The sequence below is a fragment of the Sabethes cyaneus genome, chromosome 3 (assembly GCF_943734655.1).
Source record: "Sabethes cyaneus chromosome 3, idSabCyanKW18_F2, whole genome shotgun sequence".
Lineage (NCBI taxonomy): Eukaryota > Metazoa > Arthropoda > Insecta > Diptera > Culicidae > Sabethes > Sabethes cyaneus.
The window spans coordinates 172,888,276-172,904,736 of NC_071355.1; the positions used below are offsets into that span (position 1 = coordinate 172,888,276).

Consider the following 16,461-nt stretch of genomic DNA (forward strand, 5'->3'; position numbering starts at 1 on the left):
TTTTGGCAAACGGATTCCGTGACTTGGGCTAATGTTGCCTGCCGGTACGTGCGAAGGCTAACTCCCGGAACGGTGAGTTGAGGGCGAACGTGAACCATAGTTGTAGCTGGTAGTTGTACACTTGTGTCTGTGTGTAAAAAGAGAACCGTCAGGCAGAGGGCGGAAACAAGTAGCGCCTCCAGACGGACAGCTTGTCGACAAGGGTTTTTTTCTGGCAGAGTATTCGGATACCACGGTAACACGGAACAAAAAACGCTCAATAGATTGCTTATCTTGGCTCCGGTGTCAGGTGCGCTTTTATTCTGATGAAATTATATGTACATATATTGGGATTCTGATGGTGATGGTGATGGTGAGGCTTTGATTAGAATAGTTACGTGGCTAAACAGATTTTTTTCTGAACATCAATGGCGTTGCATTTTATCATTAAACTGACAGATTTTTTTGACTAACATTTTTACCCTTTAATTAAAGAGAGGTTTTTTCTATTTATTTGTTACTATTACAAACGCCATCGAAATACGAAACTGTTGGCGTGCTTGAAAACACACAGACAAACAGCATACTTTTTCCCCCTAATTAACCACATTCTCCATTCGGAAAAGCGAATATAGCTTCATAACCTATGTTCCCAATTAGTTTTAACGCTCATTAACCTTCATGACGCCTGGATCAAAGTACATACTGTAGGTAGGAGCATTCACCCAACATCGACGGTTTCGTGTTTATTTTTTGGCTGGAAAACTATTCCATTTCCACCGCAGGGTTGTGAACGAAAGCTTCTCCAGAGTAGCCCGCTATTCAAACTATGCAGACCCTTAAGTGCAAAAACCAGCTATACGCAACGAAGCACGGTACTGTCGAAAATTCCAATCTCAATTGGTGTGGTGTGAAAATTCATTAAAATTTTTCCCTTCCGCGGCTGTTGGTTACTTCTACTTGCTTAAGGTTTCCTCTCTCTCTGGTGTGGAATTTAGCGAAACGAAAAGGAAAAAAATCAAAGTAATTTAGTTAAGAATTTTGGCTCCCAGCATTTAAGCCAAATAGTCCCAAAATGTCGCGAAAACTATTTGTGGCTCATAAGATAGATCGATGCTTGTATAGGCGCTTAGTGAAGATTATTTCAGCTGATTCTGTTCATGTTACGTTGGCTAAATCGAATGCAAGTTACTTCCGTTTAAAAAAATATTGCTCTTAAAGTGCAACACAGACTAAACATGATGCAGCCGACCTGGCAGGAAACTCGCAGTAACGTGGCAAACTTTTTCTCAAATCCGCTTATATTGCAATGGAAACGGTCTTGTAATCGGTTTAAAATGTTATGCACAGAATGAATATCCTTTTCAATTCCGAGCTCGTGCGCAGTTAGTATAACGTACATAGGATTTACCGAACCACTTTTTTTAGAATTTAAAAGAAACTCTTTTGATTATAATTCAATCTCACTCCAGTATTATTTTCGAACTGAATAAAATTTGCTTTGTATGTTTCGATTGATGTAAAAAAATATGGTAGACACATCTATGTTTTAGGATTGTACATTGAAATTTTCATAGCATTGGTGTAGACTGAATGACGCTTCGAGTTAAATCGCCGGAACTAACGTGTTTTCCACAAAATGCCCGATTCTATTTTCGTCAACGATTGAATGGAAAATGTTACTGGTGAAAGAGTGCTAAGCTTCTAACTGAAATATTTTATTTCAGCAGGATGTCATGCGCATTTTGTACTGTAGGATGCATTTCTAGGGAGTAATTTTGCAATATCTGAGATTAGTAAATAATTCGCAAATCGGTACTTCCGTGCGGGAAGTTAATTATAGGTAAAAGCGAATTATCTACTTTTGAGTACCAGCGTTAAGGTCACTATTAGGTAAATTTGATTGCATTGAATCAATCAAATCAATATCAACAACGGCGAAGAATTTTGTACGTAAAACTGCGTATTGTTGGTTTACTTACATTAAGCGTTGTTTTTAACCAATTTTTTTAGTAAAATAGATGTAAATATGTATGGGGCCACCATCACCTCAAGGGTTTCCCATTGTATGCAAGTAGAATTACTGCAGAATCGAATTTATTTACTCAGCAACTTTCATATCAATGCTGTTCGTGAAGGACCAAAAGGCGTTGGGTGGATCTATAAGCAATGTCGCCATCTATAAACAATGATTCTACGGGAATATAAGACACTCCCTCCAGAATAGACCTCCGGTATCTAGAAGCATAACTTCTCCGTGCAAACTTATCTTGCGTGATGATTTGCGTGCTAGAGGGGCGCCTCAAAATCCTCTCAGATCTTATATGACTTGGTTACCACGTCCCTAATCCAGTCTTCGATTCTTTCGATACCCTGATGCTCCCTCTCCTTTAGTCTTATGACAAAATATGTGTTATATGATTATACTACATATGAAGATTACTTAATATATGGTATATATGGGCAAAAATAGAACAATCTCACCGGCAGTCCTTCGAATGGAATAGAATTGCATCTGAGTTTCCATAAGTGCTTCCATTATTAATTTAATTTTTTCTTCTGGTATCCATGAGCATTATTTAAACTTTTTTCAGTCAGATTTTTCACCTTACAGAGTAGGAGGTGCTTTATGAGCTAAAACGAAACAAATCATTAAAATATCTTACCTGCTAACAAGGTCGTGTGCAGGGCTGTCTAGCATCACCGTCAAAACACCATAGTCAGCGACGAAAACCAAAGTACTGCCGTCTCCATCAACGACAAAAAACCGACTGACTATTTCTGGAGAAAAATAGTCACCTTCTATCAAAGCAGTGACGAAAAATATTTTGACCGTACTTTCTCTTGATAAGTCGGTTAGTCGGCCGTCAATGATCAAAACCTGCATAATTTAGTCAACGTCGCGCGTAATATGGTTAATGACTAAGAAAAATTATTTATAGTCGGAAAATTTTTTACCTGCGATTAAATTTAGTAAATATGTATATTTTTAGAATGGGGTGATAACCCTTGCAATATATACTTTTTTAGAATGCGGGTGACGACTAGAAGTCGAAAATCGATGTTTGACGCCATTTTGAAATCCAAGATGGCGGACTATTGATTAGCATTTTGCATGAAAACCCTTGCAATATATACTTTTTTGGAATGCGGTTGACGGTTAGGAGTCGAAAATCGATGTTTGACGCCATTTTGAAATCCAAGATGGCGGACTATTGATTAGCATTTTGCATGAAAACCCTTGCAATATATGCTTTTTTGGAATGCGGTTGACGGCTAGGAGTCGAAAATCGATGTTTGACGCCATTTTGAAATCCAAGATGGCGGACTATTGATTAGCATTTTGCATGAAAACCCTTGCAATATATGCTTTTTTGGAATGCGTTTGACGGCTACAAGTCGAAAATCGATGTTTGGCGCCATTTTGAAATCCAAGATGGCGGACTATTGATTAGCATTTTGCATGAAAACCCTTGCAATATATACTTTTTTGGAATGCGGTTGACGGCTAGGAGCCGAAAATCGATATTTGACGCCATTTTGAAATCCAAGATGGCGGACTATTGATTAGCATTTTGCATAAAAACCCTTGCAATATATACTTTTTTGGAATGCGGTTGACGGCTAGAAGTCGAAAATCGATGTTTGACGCCATTTTGAAATCCAAGATGGCGGACTATTGATTAGCATTTTGCATGAAAACCCTTGCAATATATACTTTTTTGGAATGCGGTTGACGGCTAGGAGTCGAAAATCGATATTTGACGCCATTTTGAAATCCAAGATGGCGGACTATTGATTAGCATTTTGCATAAAAACCCTTGCAATATATACTTTTTTGGAATGCGGTTGACGGCTAGAAGTCGAAAATCGATGTTTGACGCCATTTTGAAATCCAAGATGGCGGACTATTGATTAGCATTTTGCATGAAAACCCTTGCAATATATACTTTTTTGGAATGCGGTTGACGGCTAGAAGTCGAAAATCGATATTTGACGCCATTTTGAAATCCAAGATGGCGGACTATTGATTAGCATTTTGCATGAAAACCCATGCTATATATGCTTTTTTGGAATGTGGTTGACGGCTAGAAGTCGAAAATCGATGTGTCGAAAGATGACGAACTATTGTTTAGCATTTTGCATGAAGACCCTTGCAATACAGTAGGATTTCGAAATTGGCAACAAATGCGTGTCGCTTATGTTGCCAAAATCGAAAACGTGCCAAATCGAGACTCTGTTTTAATATGAAAAAGAAAATAGTTAGAAATTGACTATATGTTATTAATCAACGATTGCAACTTTTTATCCGTGCGGTGCAAGTAAGTTTTTGGCGACCTGCGGTAAGACGTAACCTACGGCAATAAAAATATCATTGTTCGAAACATTCTATAACCGCTAACTTTTGTTCATGAACACACTTTGGGCAATACTTTTTCTAAAATTAAAAAAGAAGAAAACATATCCAATTTAATTCTACTATGTATATTTTATTCACGACAGATATGTATTTCGCCTACGACTTTCAGGCTTCCTCAGTGTCTGTTTTCGAACTTTATACGAAAACTTTTTCGTCATTTAAAGTATGTATGCGGAAATTTACTGATATTTAAGCATACCCAGGTAACCAATAAGCATTTCCAATGCAATTTGAAAGCAAGCCGATAAGGATTTAAGTTGCTTGAAATGCTACTTAAATGCTATTTTGGCAAAATATGCGGCTACTTTACTGCTAGCCCTCTTATAGTGCTGACAATGCTTTTTTGCAGCATGCCAATTTACAACAGTTATGCAGTCAAAAAGCTGAAAAACAACAACCTGCAGTATAAAACGCCAGGGATGCTAATAAACGACTGTTCTACTGCTTATTTTAATGCTTATTGGTTACCTGGGTATTTTTGGAAGTAAAATATTTTATATTGCCAACAACGGATACTTTTGTTGCCAAAATCAAATCATGCCAAATTCGAAATCCCACTGTATATACTTTTTTAGAATCCGAGTGATAGCTAGAAGTGGAAAATCGATGTTTGACTCGACTCGACTGCTCAACTGGGCTGCTCGACTCGATTATTCGACTCGACAGGACTGTTCGATTCAACTACTCGACACGACTGCTAGACTAAACTGCTCTATTTAACTACTCGGCTTGACCATACGATTTAATTAGAAAATCACCAAGTTATAAACGTTCGAAACCTAACGACTTTAAGAAATAGATTTTTTGGAACGACCCTTATCACAGCTACCTTTCTGAAAGACGTAGTCCTACGTCAAAAAATGTGTGGGTATGGTACATTTCGAACAATATTTTTGATGACGTTGTTGCCCTATATTCGATTTTGGCAACATGGGTGACACGCATTTGTTGCTAAATTCTAAATCCGACTGTATATGTATAGATACATATTTTCAAGACAAAAACTTGATATTGTTCGAGGTAAGCAGAATTTAAGCTGCTGAGCACGAGCAGTCCAGATAAGCAGTAAAGTCCAGTAATGAAGTCGAGCAGTCCAGTCGAACACTCGACTCGAGCAGTCAACTCGAGTAGTCAAGTCGAGCAGTCGAGTCACACAGTCCAGTCGAGTAGTCATCGAGCAGTCCAATCGAAAATTCCAATCGAGCATTCAAGTCGAGTCAAACATAGTTTTTCACTACTAACCGTCACTCGTTTTTCAACAAAGTATACATTGCAAGGGTTTCATGCAAAATGCTAAATAATAGTCCGCCATCTTACATTTCAAAATGGCGTCAAACATCGATTTTCGACTTCTACCCGTGACGCGGATTCTAAAAAAGTAAATATTGCCAAGATTTTCATGCAAAATGCTAATCAATAGTCCGCCATCTTGGATTTCAAAATGGCGTCAAACATCGATTTTCGACTCCTAGCCGTCAACCGCATTCCAAAAAAGTATATATTGCAAGGGTTTCCATGCAAAATGCTAATCAATAGTCCGCCATCTTGGATTTTAAAATGGCGTCTAATGTTGATTTTTTAACTCTGACAATTTTCCCATTCCAAAAATGTCATTACTGTATAAGATTTCATGCAAAATTACCAAAATAACTTGAATTGTAAACCGCCATCTTGCATATCAAAACGGCGTCAAACTTCCTATTTCGAACAAATGGTAAAATGGCATTAAACAATCCATCCATCCGTCCATCTAATAGTATCCCCGGTTCCAAAACATCAAATTAGGAACCTTTTTACTTCTTCCAAATAAATAATCGGGCTTTATTTTGTCACTGACAAAGACGCATGGAAACGACTATTTTTGCTGCGCGACTATTTATTTTTGGTTACAGTCAAACGTCGCTTACTAAACTGACCGTCACCTACCCTGGATGCGTCCTGATTTTATTCTAACAGATTATAGTCAGTGATTTTTTGTCACTGACAAAAAATGCTTGGGACTGACTATTTTGCAGGGTGACTTTTTGTTTTTGGTTTTCGTTTAGCGTCAGTGACAAAACTGACCGTTACCAGCCCTGGTCGTGTGGCTCAGCCGTCACCCAAACCGCAGTTTAGAGAACAGGTAGTTGGGAACCACCCAGCATCGCACCTCCTAGATTGTCTACTCAAAAGAGCATTACCAGGTAACGCTACGTTTCCTTCTTTTTCCTTCTGTTTCCTCCCCTCGTTCATCAGGCGATGATGTTAAGGAAGGCTGGAAGGCCATCGCCAAAGCTCTCAATGAATGAGGAGAACGTGCTGCACAAGTACTGATATCCGATACCTGAAGGCCGCGTTTAGGCGCTAGGTAGGGGCTTGGGATGGCTGGAGATATGTTGGACGCTTCTTCATTTGCCTTCATGCCCATTTCATACCTTTAACTATTTTTTTAGTAAAATTTACTCAAACAATGTAAACATTCAACCACAGATTAACAGACGTAACCCTTCGAACAAATTTTCTAACAAAACATCGTTTCAATGACATCCCTAAAACTTGGCAAAATCCCTAGCATCACCTGGGGCAGTCTACGCGCTACGCAGAGTAGGTTGCTATAAATTTAGCAATGCTATAAATTTACTTGTATATTCTGACAACAGCGCCAGCGCAGGAGAGCGGTGTTCTCGCGCAGCGACTATTGTTTGAGTCCTGGCTTAAGCGAAAATTTGAAATGGTCGTTTTTATTTGCGATGGAATGAGGCTTCAGCGTTACGTTTGTTAGTCTGTGATTCAACTTTATCTATTTTTTCGTCATTTTTTACGTAACGCTGGGTACTTTTTTGGTAGAGTGTAGCACTATATAATCTACTAAGTACAAAACCATTGATTGCCGTGTAATAAATTGGCAATACTGTACAATCATCAATGTAGATCATTACACGAGACAAGATAACCTCACTTTTCTCTGACAGTCGTGGGCGGTTTGTCTCGATGGAGTCAATTTAAAATGAGTTTTCCGTTTTCGCCCTACAGACAACGATCAAATTGTTTAATTATTATTGTAGAAAAAATGGGTTAAGCATCTCTTAAAACAAACAGCTCAGTAAACCTTGAGCACAGACAAACAGACATAACACTTGTTTTCCATTCTTCGTAGCGATAAAACCGTCGTACCGTCATTTCAAATTTGGGCTTAGTTGGGAATGTCTCCGTTTTGGTCAAAGTGGCGCTTTTTGACGAAAGAAGGGGAATTCTCCATAAAAAACTTCTACTTGCTACTTTGAGGGATACCCATATTGCCATTTAAAATTAGGAAATGTCGATGATAGATGGTGCTAGTGTTCAGGCTAAATGCTCTCCATTACGATAATTTTTGTTGATTTTTCTTCAAAGAGTTACGTCTGTTTGTCTGTGCCTTTAGTAAACCATTCAAATCGAAACGCAACAACCGGTTATTTATAGATTTGACAAGAAAATCTTATATATAAAAAAGGATTTCTGTCTGTCGGGATGTTCCTTATAGAATCAAAAACTACTGAACCAATCGGCGTGAAAAATTGCATGTAGAGGTTTTTGGGGCCAGGAAAGGTTTTAGTGATGGTTAGAGACCCCTCCCCCCACTAAGAGGGGGGGCTCCCATGCAAATGAAACACAAATTTCTGCATAACTCGAGTACTAATCAAGCAAAAGGAACCAAATTTGGCGTGTGGGTGTTTTTGGAGACAAAAATTTTTTCTATGATGAATTGGGACCCCTCCCCACTTTAGGAGGGGGGGCTCCTATACAAATGAAATACAAATTTCCTCATAACTCGAGAACTAATCAAGCAAATGGAACCATATTTGGCATGTGGGTGTTTTTGAAGGCAACCATTTTTTCCATGATGAATTAGGACTTCTTACCTTTTTAGGAGGGGGGGGGGGCTCCCATACAAACGAAATACAAATTTCCTCTTAACTCTAGAACTAATCAAGCAGATGGAACCAAATTTAGCATGTGGGTGTTTTTGTAGCCAAGAACATTTTCTATGGTGAATTAGGACCCCTCCCCACTTTAGGAGGGGGGGGGGCTCCTATACAAATGAAAAACAAATTTCCTCATAACTCGAGAACTAAACAAGCAAATGGAACCAAGTTTTTTTTCAATGATGAATTGAGACCCCTCTCCTCTTTAGAAAGCGAGTTATGACCCATCTCCCCTTTAAGAGGGTGGGCTTCCATGCAAATGAAATGCAAATTTCCTTATAATTTGAGTACTAATCAAGCCAATGGAACCAAATTTAGCATGTAGGAGATTTTTGCGTCTTGAATTTATTTTATGATAGTTAGAGACCTCTCACCCCTGTGGTAGGGGGATATGGACTCTCATACAAATAAAACAGAATTTTTTGCGAAACTCAAAAACTAATCGAACTCGAGAAACTCGAGACTCTTCCATAAAACATTAATCAATAACAAGACCACAAAAGCTATGTATATACTCGAGTCTTTTTTTACACGGATTGTTTTTTCGATTACTCAAGAACGGTGCAATTTAGGGATTTACAAAATACGTGACGAATGTCGGGCCTCTCCCAAACGTATTGAGAAATAAATGAATGGTCCCTAAATAGCCCCGTTCTCAATATTCGAAAAAACAAACCGTGTAAAAAAAGTACTTGAGTGTAGTAACACTAGATCATTCAGGACGAGACGACCGCGAGTGTTGCCGGCGATCCGCCGTCGGAAGCGCCGCCCACTGTGGGGAAGCAACTCCCCGCAAAAATCACTACTGTCTAGGTTTATTTATTTTCCTAGGTCTACCTGGGTTTCCTGGAACGAGCGACAGCGAGTAAGGAGAGGATCGCGAAATGGTACTTTCCACAAAAAAGTTTTCCGTGGAATAGTACATTCCGCTTAAGGTTTTTCGCAAAATGATATTCGGCGTAATGTTGTACAATCATGGGGAATATTACTATCCGCTTTCTGGCTATGCAATGAGGGGACAGGAGAGTTGTTTTCTATTTTACTGTGAGGAAAAATTGCAAATTTGTATATTAAACTACCCATTCCAGGTAACTAATAAGCCTTAACGTAAGCAGCAAATCAGCGTATCTGGCATTTTATACTGCACGTTATTGTATGTTAGCTTTTTGACTGCATAGGTGTTGTAAATTGGCATCCAAAATTGTATTCAAATTCTTCGTGTCGGTAATTAGCTGTAAATTAGCATTGTCAGCACTATAAGAAGGTTATCAGTAAAGTAGCTGTATATTTTGCCAAAATAGCATTTAAGTAGCATTTAAGGCGACTTAAATGCTTATTGGCCTATATTTGAATAGCATTGGTGATGCTTATTGGTTACCTGGGATGCTTTCATAGTTACGTAACTGCCAAAATGAATCATCTAAGGTTGAACTCCTCAGAAACTTGCAAAACTCGAAATTGTGACAAAGATTATCCGAGATTCATGATTTATGTACACAGGTTATTTTGTGGCAATACGAAGTTTGTCGGGTCAGCTAGTCAAATATAAAGCTTAAATTTGCAATAACACATGAACTTTACTATGAAAACTCAATAAAATACATTAAAATAAGAGAAATAAACAGGCTTGTCTTGTTTATAAATTCGGACACCTCACATCTCAGTGAATCAATATTCGGACACTTTTGAATCGTTTTCAGGACAGGCAAAATTTTCTCTTATTTTGTCTAAGAAATGTATGCCTATAAGTAAACAACTTATCACTTGTAAAATGTAGTATTAAATAACCATATTTCTATACATGTTTGTACTTTTAATTCCACTTTTGTGTCATTAACGGTAGGATTTAATATTTTTTGAAACGGTACAATTGGTGAAGGGACGGTAGGGGAAAGTAATGAAGAATTTTTTAATGGAGGAGAAAGGTGAGGAGACGGGGGGGGGGGGGGGGGGGGGTAGCTACCAATACTACGCTTAATAAGTTGTCGTTGTGACTCCTACCTTTTGTCCAATGCCGGAAGGTGCACAGGTCAAACCAAGCTATAATCTGAGATTATAACCGGATTCGAACCCACAACACCCGTCAGGGCATGTGGCTCGCTGGGACTTGTACCTTTGAACCATAGCACAGTGGTCAAATTTTGAAAAAACGCGGACATTAGCAATTGGGTAAAAAATGCGTAATTTTTCAAAGGTGATGTCTTCAGAGAAGTTTAATAATAAAATATAGCGCATCTTTCTGCACTATTAGAACTATTACTATTACTTTTTGCACCGTGAATTCACCTATTAGGGTGACACGAACTTTTGTTTTTTTTTAAATAATTTCAAAAAAAAATTTCTTTCAAAAAGCTGCAGCAACTTTGCTGAATAGAAGACCAACCAGCAAATTTAGGAAGTAAAAATCTGGCGTAAAAAACGAGTAATCTGATAAAAGTTGGGTTAAATCCGTGAAGGTCGATGGTTCTCGGATACCTTGGATAATAATTTAATCTAACTTTAAAAAAATATGAGGTAAATCTGAGGAGATATATTTTGAGATAATTCACATTTTATGATTTTCATCATGATTTTTTTCTCAGTGCATTTTTTTTTCTGAAAATTATTGTTCTTACACACAAGTGGATTGCAAATAATGTATTTTAGTTCAAAATACTCCTTTTTTCGACGTAGTGACAGGCCTTAACACAAATAGCAAAGTTCTAAAGAAGATATTCAAAATTCTTTTTTATTATTTATACGAAATGTTACAGCCTCTATGTACAAAAACGTTGCGTCCCATAAGAAAAGAAACAATGGTAAAAACCGGGTGCCATTTTATTACGACCGTCTAACCAAATCGTGCTCCTTTTTATGGCCAAAATTGCCGAAATTGTTCCATCCCGAGTGATGCAACCAAAAGTTCCATTCTTACTTTCACCCAACGCAACGCAACGGGGCAGTGGAGCAGCACTGGCAGTACTGTCATCAATCACAAGTAAACACCGGATCCATCTCAAACTAAACTGACACCACTCGACTTTAGTGCTAGCCCGAAACGATAAATAGGAAATGAAACGTGAATCCGTGCCTTTCTAACCGGTTCGGCCAGTCAGTGCTGTTACAGAACGGAACAGTACTAGCAGAGCAGTGATTTTTCAAAAACGATTCTTCCCGATCGCGTTTCAACAACTTGTTCCAGACGAAATGGCCCACCCGGGCTGTCGCTCACTCACATTATGCGCCCCATCCATTGCACCGGATGAAAAAGTTTCCTTTTTTGTAGTTAACCACTCTCGTTCGTCGCTTGCATGAGGTGGATTTTCCAAGCCTTCACGGCAGTGACGGTGACTGCGGCTAGCGATGGATGGTGGACGACGTTTGCCGGTAGAAGATAGTTCCACTTCATGATTTGTTTAACGTTCGTGCGCTAATGTCCACTTCTGCAGCCTGGCAGGCAGCCGAGGCAGGCGTCGGTGCGAAGCACAACGTAAAACTGCACCCTCATAGTAGGTGACTTTTTTTGCTCCTATCGGTTCACTGTGATGTAGCTGTGAGTGGAAAGTTGTTAGTAATATCCCTACGAGTGCTGCGATTGCTGACTAATTTCGAAGCGTAGTTACATTTTTAAACTCTATTTTACGCTCTTTAAGAGTCATTTGCAAACTTTATTTTAAGAGTATTCATTTGACGTATTGTACGGTTCTTATTTAACTGCGAGACATTTCAGTTTCTTCTTATAAATATTTATATATTTGTTAGCATTTTTTCTAATCCACACCTTCTTTATTCTCTATTTTCCCCACAGGAAGTTCAAGTCCATAAAGCTCTGGTCCTAGGCGAGGAAGAACGTGGCCAAAGTCAATACCAGGTGATGTGCTTTGTGACAAAATTCCAGAAGGGAGATTTCATCACGGCCGACGCGATGGCCAAATTACGACAGGTAAGTCAATACGCTGTATCCTTCTATCTCAAATGGGATGAGGTTTTTGTTTGGCTAAAGTTTTGCAGTTTCATTTTATAGCGTCGGTCTTTCGCAATATCTCGGCTATCTTTACGGCCCCAAAGTCAGCCAGCAGCGGAGAATTATTTCCGGCGAGACTTTTTTTGTCCTTTTATGGTATCACTTTCATAGTTTCGATTCGTTTCAATCAGAGGCTCTAACTTTATTGTACCATAAACAACGTAATTTTTACTTGTACGAAAAATCGTTTTATTTTTAATAAAGGTTTACTAGCAAAAACATGTTGATTCTGGGGAATGTGTTTTAACAAAATTTTCAAATAAATAAAAATTCGTGAGCGACCACATAAAAAATGTTTTATTTCGCACAGTTTTGTAAAATACTAAATTGCATATAAAAGACAGCCTTAGAAAAAGTTACTTTTCACAAAAAGCGTGCTAATTCAAAGATTATTACAGCCCTATAACCATATGCATATATCACATATTTAGTTACCCAATCTCAACTCTTTTTCCAAGTCATTTTATAAACTTCGACACTCATTTGGTTAATTTTAGTGTTCCAAATTTTCGAATACCTAAATGAGGAGCTGAAAGGCGTAAGAAAAGTTGAAAATATAACACCATGCTTTTAGCGAAAGTTTCCCAAAAATAGTCTAAAGTGTCATTTTCGTCCTATGCTATAGGCTACGAGCGTGTATCCACCTGCTCGATCACTAGAAAGAAATGTTCTTTCCTCTGTTGGTCTTCGACAAATAGTTTCGGAAAAAATGATTCGCTTCTTCGCCAGAAAACTGATCTCATGAGGAGAATACTAAACCGGGACGAAAGCAAATATTTGCAGAGTTGGCATTTTTTAGTTTCTTGTTTTTTGTTTCTTTTCTTAAAAAGCAGTTGGTGTTGCAATCGGCTAAAAATTTAGCTTCAATTTTTGTGATTGTGCGATAGATCTTTATTCTTTTGGTGGATTTGGTGGTTCTCATCGTTGCGCGACTTGTGGAATTAATTTCTATAGTTAAGTCAGCAAAAAATATTCTTGTGAAAATAGTATTCTCGATCAACACTAGGATACAGTGTACCCGAATTGTAATACTTATCCCTCGGAAAGTGTTAATGGCTAATCTTTAAAATTTTATTTCACATAAAATGAAAATTAATAATAATGGGTAATGCCTTGAACAATTTTGTAACGTCATCAAAATCGAAAATCCCCAGTTTGTTCTGCCATTATTAATTAACTACCTAACGAATTAAACAAATATTTGAAAAAACTAAACAAACTAAATTTTTCCCTCTTTTCTTCTCCACTAGGAGGATTAGTCCACCGTTTTTTCTCCTTCTCCTATTGCTAGCTCCTGTCAGCGAAGCAAACTTTAATTCACTTGGCTAGAGTGTCACCCTTTCCGGGGCGGGACGGGTGCATTCCGAGTGTATAAAAGTATATAAAAACGATGAGCTGAAGCGAAAGTTTAGTCCACACGAGCAGCCAACGTGTGCCAGCTACGCCAGCTGGTCGAAAAAGTATTTGACTTATTAAAAAAGTTGCTTCCGGGAAGATTATCTCCCCCGGAATGTGATGCTCATATTTTATCCGATAAGAAAATATTGCGTAGTCACGCAGTCGGGTTTTTGATAAGCTCTCGGATAAGAAATAAACGCGCGGCGCATGCAGACAGAGCACGTTGGGGAAACTTATCATGGGTATTGTTAGGAAACTATTTCCATAAATTCCACGTTTTGCCGTTCCGAAGTCACTGGCTTCTATTTTGATCGGAATGGAAATAGGTAACAAAGTTTTCTAGCTTATCTAGGATCTTAGCAGCGGAAAATAATGCAAATCCTCATCTTAGATTTTCAGAAGCACCTTTCTAAGTCTGATTTTTGTATTTTGTATTATATGGAAAAAGCATAAATTAAATATTTTAAATTGAAGAGAGTAGGCCTCGTAGTGCCAAGGTTAGCGGTGTCGTTCGATACTCTCTCCTGGAATGTTGACAATAGCTTCAGCTGTCGATTCGGTCGAGAATATTACCTGGCGGTCTAGAATTTTTTCCAGAAGCACGGTGTGTAACCCACAACTTAATGAATTTTTCAGTATGTAAGTGATATCGAAATTCTCTCATCTCTTGGATTTCTACCTCACGGCATGAATTCGTACCGGGTCACTAGATCTGTACTACTTATTGGAATTTACCTTGTCGCAAATTTCGTGAATTGAGAAGAAGGAACAAATTGATTTTATTTACACTGATATGAACACCTCTTTCAATCGTATTGATCATAGAATACTTCTAAGTAAAATTAGAACTACTTTGAAGGCGGCGTGGAACCACTTGGTGATTTGCTGAATAATTAAGTTCCTACTGATAGCCAAGCCCAACTGTTAGTGTATAGAACAATTGCGGCGCTAGTGCTACGATTCTATTGACTCTTACAGCCTGTCTCAGCGTCGTACCTCAAGGTCAACTGGGTGGCTTCTCAGTATATCTTTGCAATTTATCAATGAATCATAAGCTCCGCAAGGAAGCAATATGGGACCTTTATATTCAAGCGGTTTTTCGACGATTTCACTTCGTTACTATCATCTAACTGCAAACTGGTGCATGATGATGACTTAAAAGCGTGATAATAGATTCAGCCGCATCGGTAATCGAGCAAAGTTGTATGGCGGGATCAATAGCAAGTGTCATTAAATGCAAGCGATAACTCGTATTTAAAATCGGGCTAATTTGTGTCACGCCATGGTAACCGAAACCTAAAGTCTAAAAGCGCGGTATTAGCCGCGGAAGCGTGAGAGCGTTGGTAGGTGATGCTAACGGTTTGGCAACCGATGGCAAACGTTTACAGGAACGTTTCAGGCTAAACTGGACTGTTTGTAATGATCGAAGAGCAGCCCTACGTCATTCGACACAAGATGAGAACATTTATTTTCGGCTGAGTCGATAACTTCCAGAGTTTTCATTTCTCCATTACCAAATTTTGCATGCTTCTTCGAGAAAGATGAACAAATATTTTAAAATAAAAAAAATCGACAAAAAAAAGTTCCAACTTTGAAAAAATTGCAATTGTTTATAAAAATGCACTATTTAACTATTGAAAAACAATCGAGAGGAGGTATGGTATACCAATTTTGAAAGCTTGTGGAATAGTGAACACATCTGGTAGAAAGTCATTTTTTGATATTACAAACTATGTTTACAATCAGCATTTAAAAAATAGTGATTTTTTCGGACTACAATACTTTAAAAAATCATATCTTGCGAATTCCAACAGTAACATCGAAATACAAAAATACGTGTCGATTTTTTTTAACAAAGAACGTAAAAAAAATATTCCGAAGAGAAAAAAAATTTTGACTGTAAATTTCCCCTGGAATGACCCCTACACGGTAAAAAATCGTCACGTCCATTTTAAGTGTTCTTGCATTTAAATCAATTTGTTGTGCAGCACTACAATTCGAAGTGATTTAGTATTGATTTTGGAGAGTTTTCAAATTTTTAAACAAGAAACTAGCTATTGAAAACTATTCAATGGATATAACCATCGAATTGTAATGCATATCTATAGAATTTGCAATTATTTTTTTCGTAATTTACAAATGTCAAAAAATCGCGAAACATGAAAGCAGCAATCGGAAGCAAAATTAGAAACCCAAATGGAGAAAATACGTTTTCGTTCTAAATTATTGCTCTTCTTGAGTGTAAGTATGGCGAAATTATACCTGTGATCATAATTAATAAATTACTAACTGTTTTCAGGTTATACAATTGATCACACGGGCCCCGAATTGATAGCAGCAATCAACCCGAGCTCATCTTTGTTTAGACATCAGAGTATTAAGCACAGGAATCCGGTTACTATCAGCGATTGAGGTTTTATTTGCATTATGTTTTGTATGTAATTATGTAATTGTTCAATTATGAGTAATAAATAAAGCAGCTTTACGAAAAATCAATATACAATCCTTTCTATCCATTTGACAGTTCAAAAGTTCAAAAGAAAGCACATTCGAAATTAAAGTGATTTTCTGTTGATTTCATCATACTTTGTGTTGATTCATTTTCAATAAATTTTCATTTCGAATCGTAATGTTTGGCAAGTAGTGCGAATTCAACGGTAAATCACTTCGCTTCAACGTGACAATTTTTTACCGTGTATGCATCTATCCAAAGCAAC

General features: G+C 37.9%; 1 protein-coding gene across 1 annotated transcript in view; it reads left to right on the forward strand.

Annotated features, from left to right (window-relative positions):
* The window catches only part of LOC128742170 (out at first protein), a 122,896-nt gene that overhangs the window by 77,343 nt on the left and 29,092 nt on the right, over nucleotides 1–16,461 (forward strand). Inside the window, exon 3 of the mRNA XM_053838421.1 lies at nucleotides 12,131–12,265. Within this exon, the coding sequence (XP_053694396.1) occupies nucleotides 12,131–12,265 (135 nt within the window). The remainder of the gene's footprint in view (nucleotides 1–12,130; nucleotides 12,266–16,461) is intronic.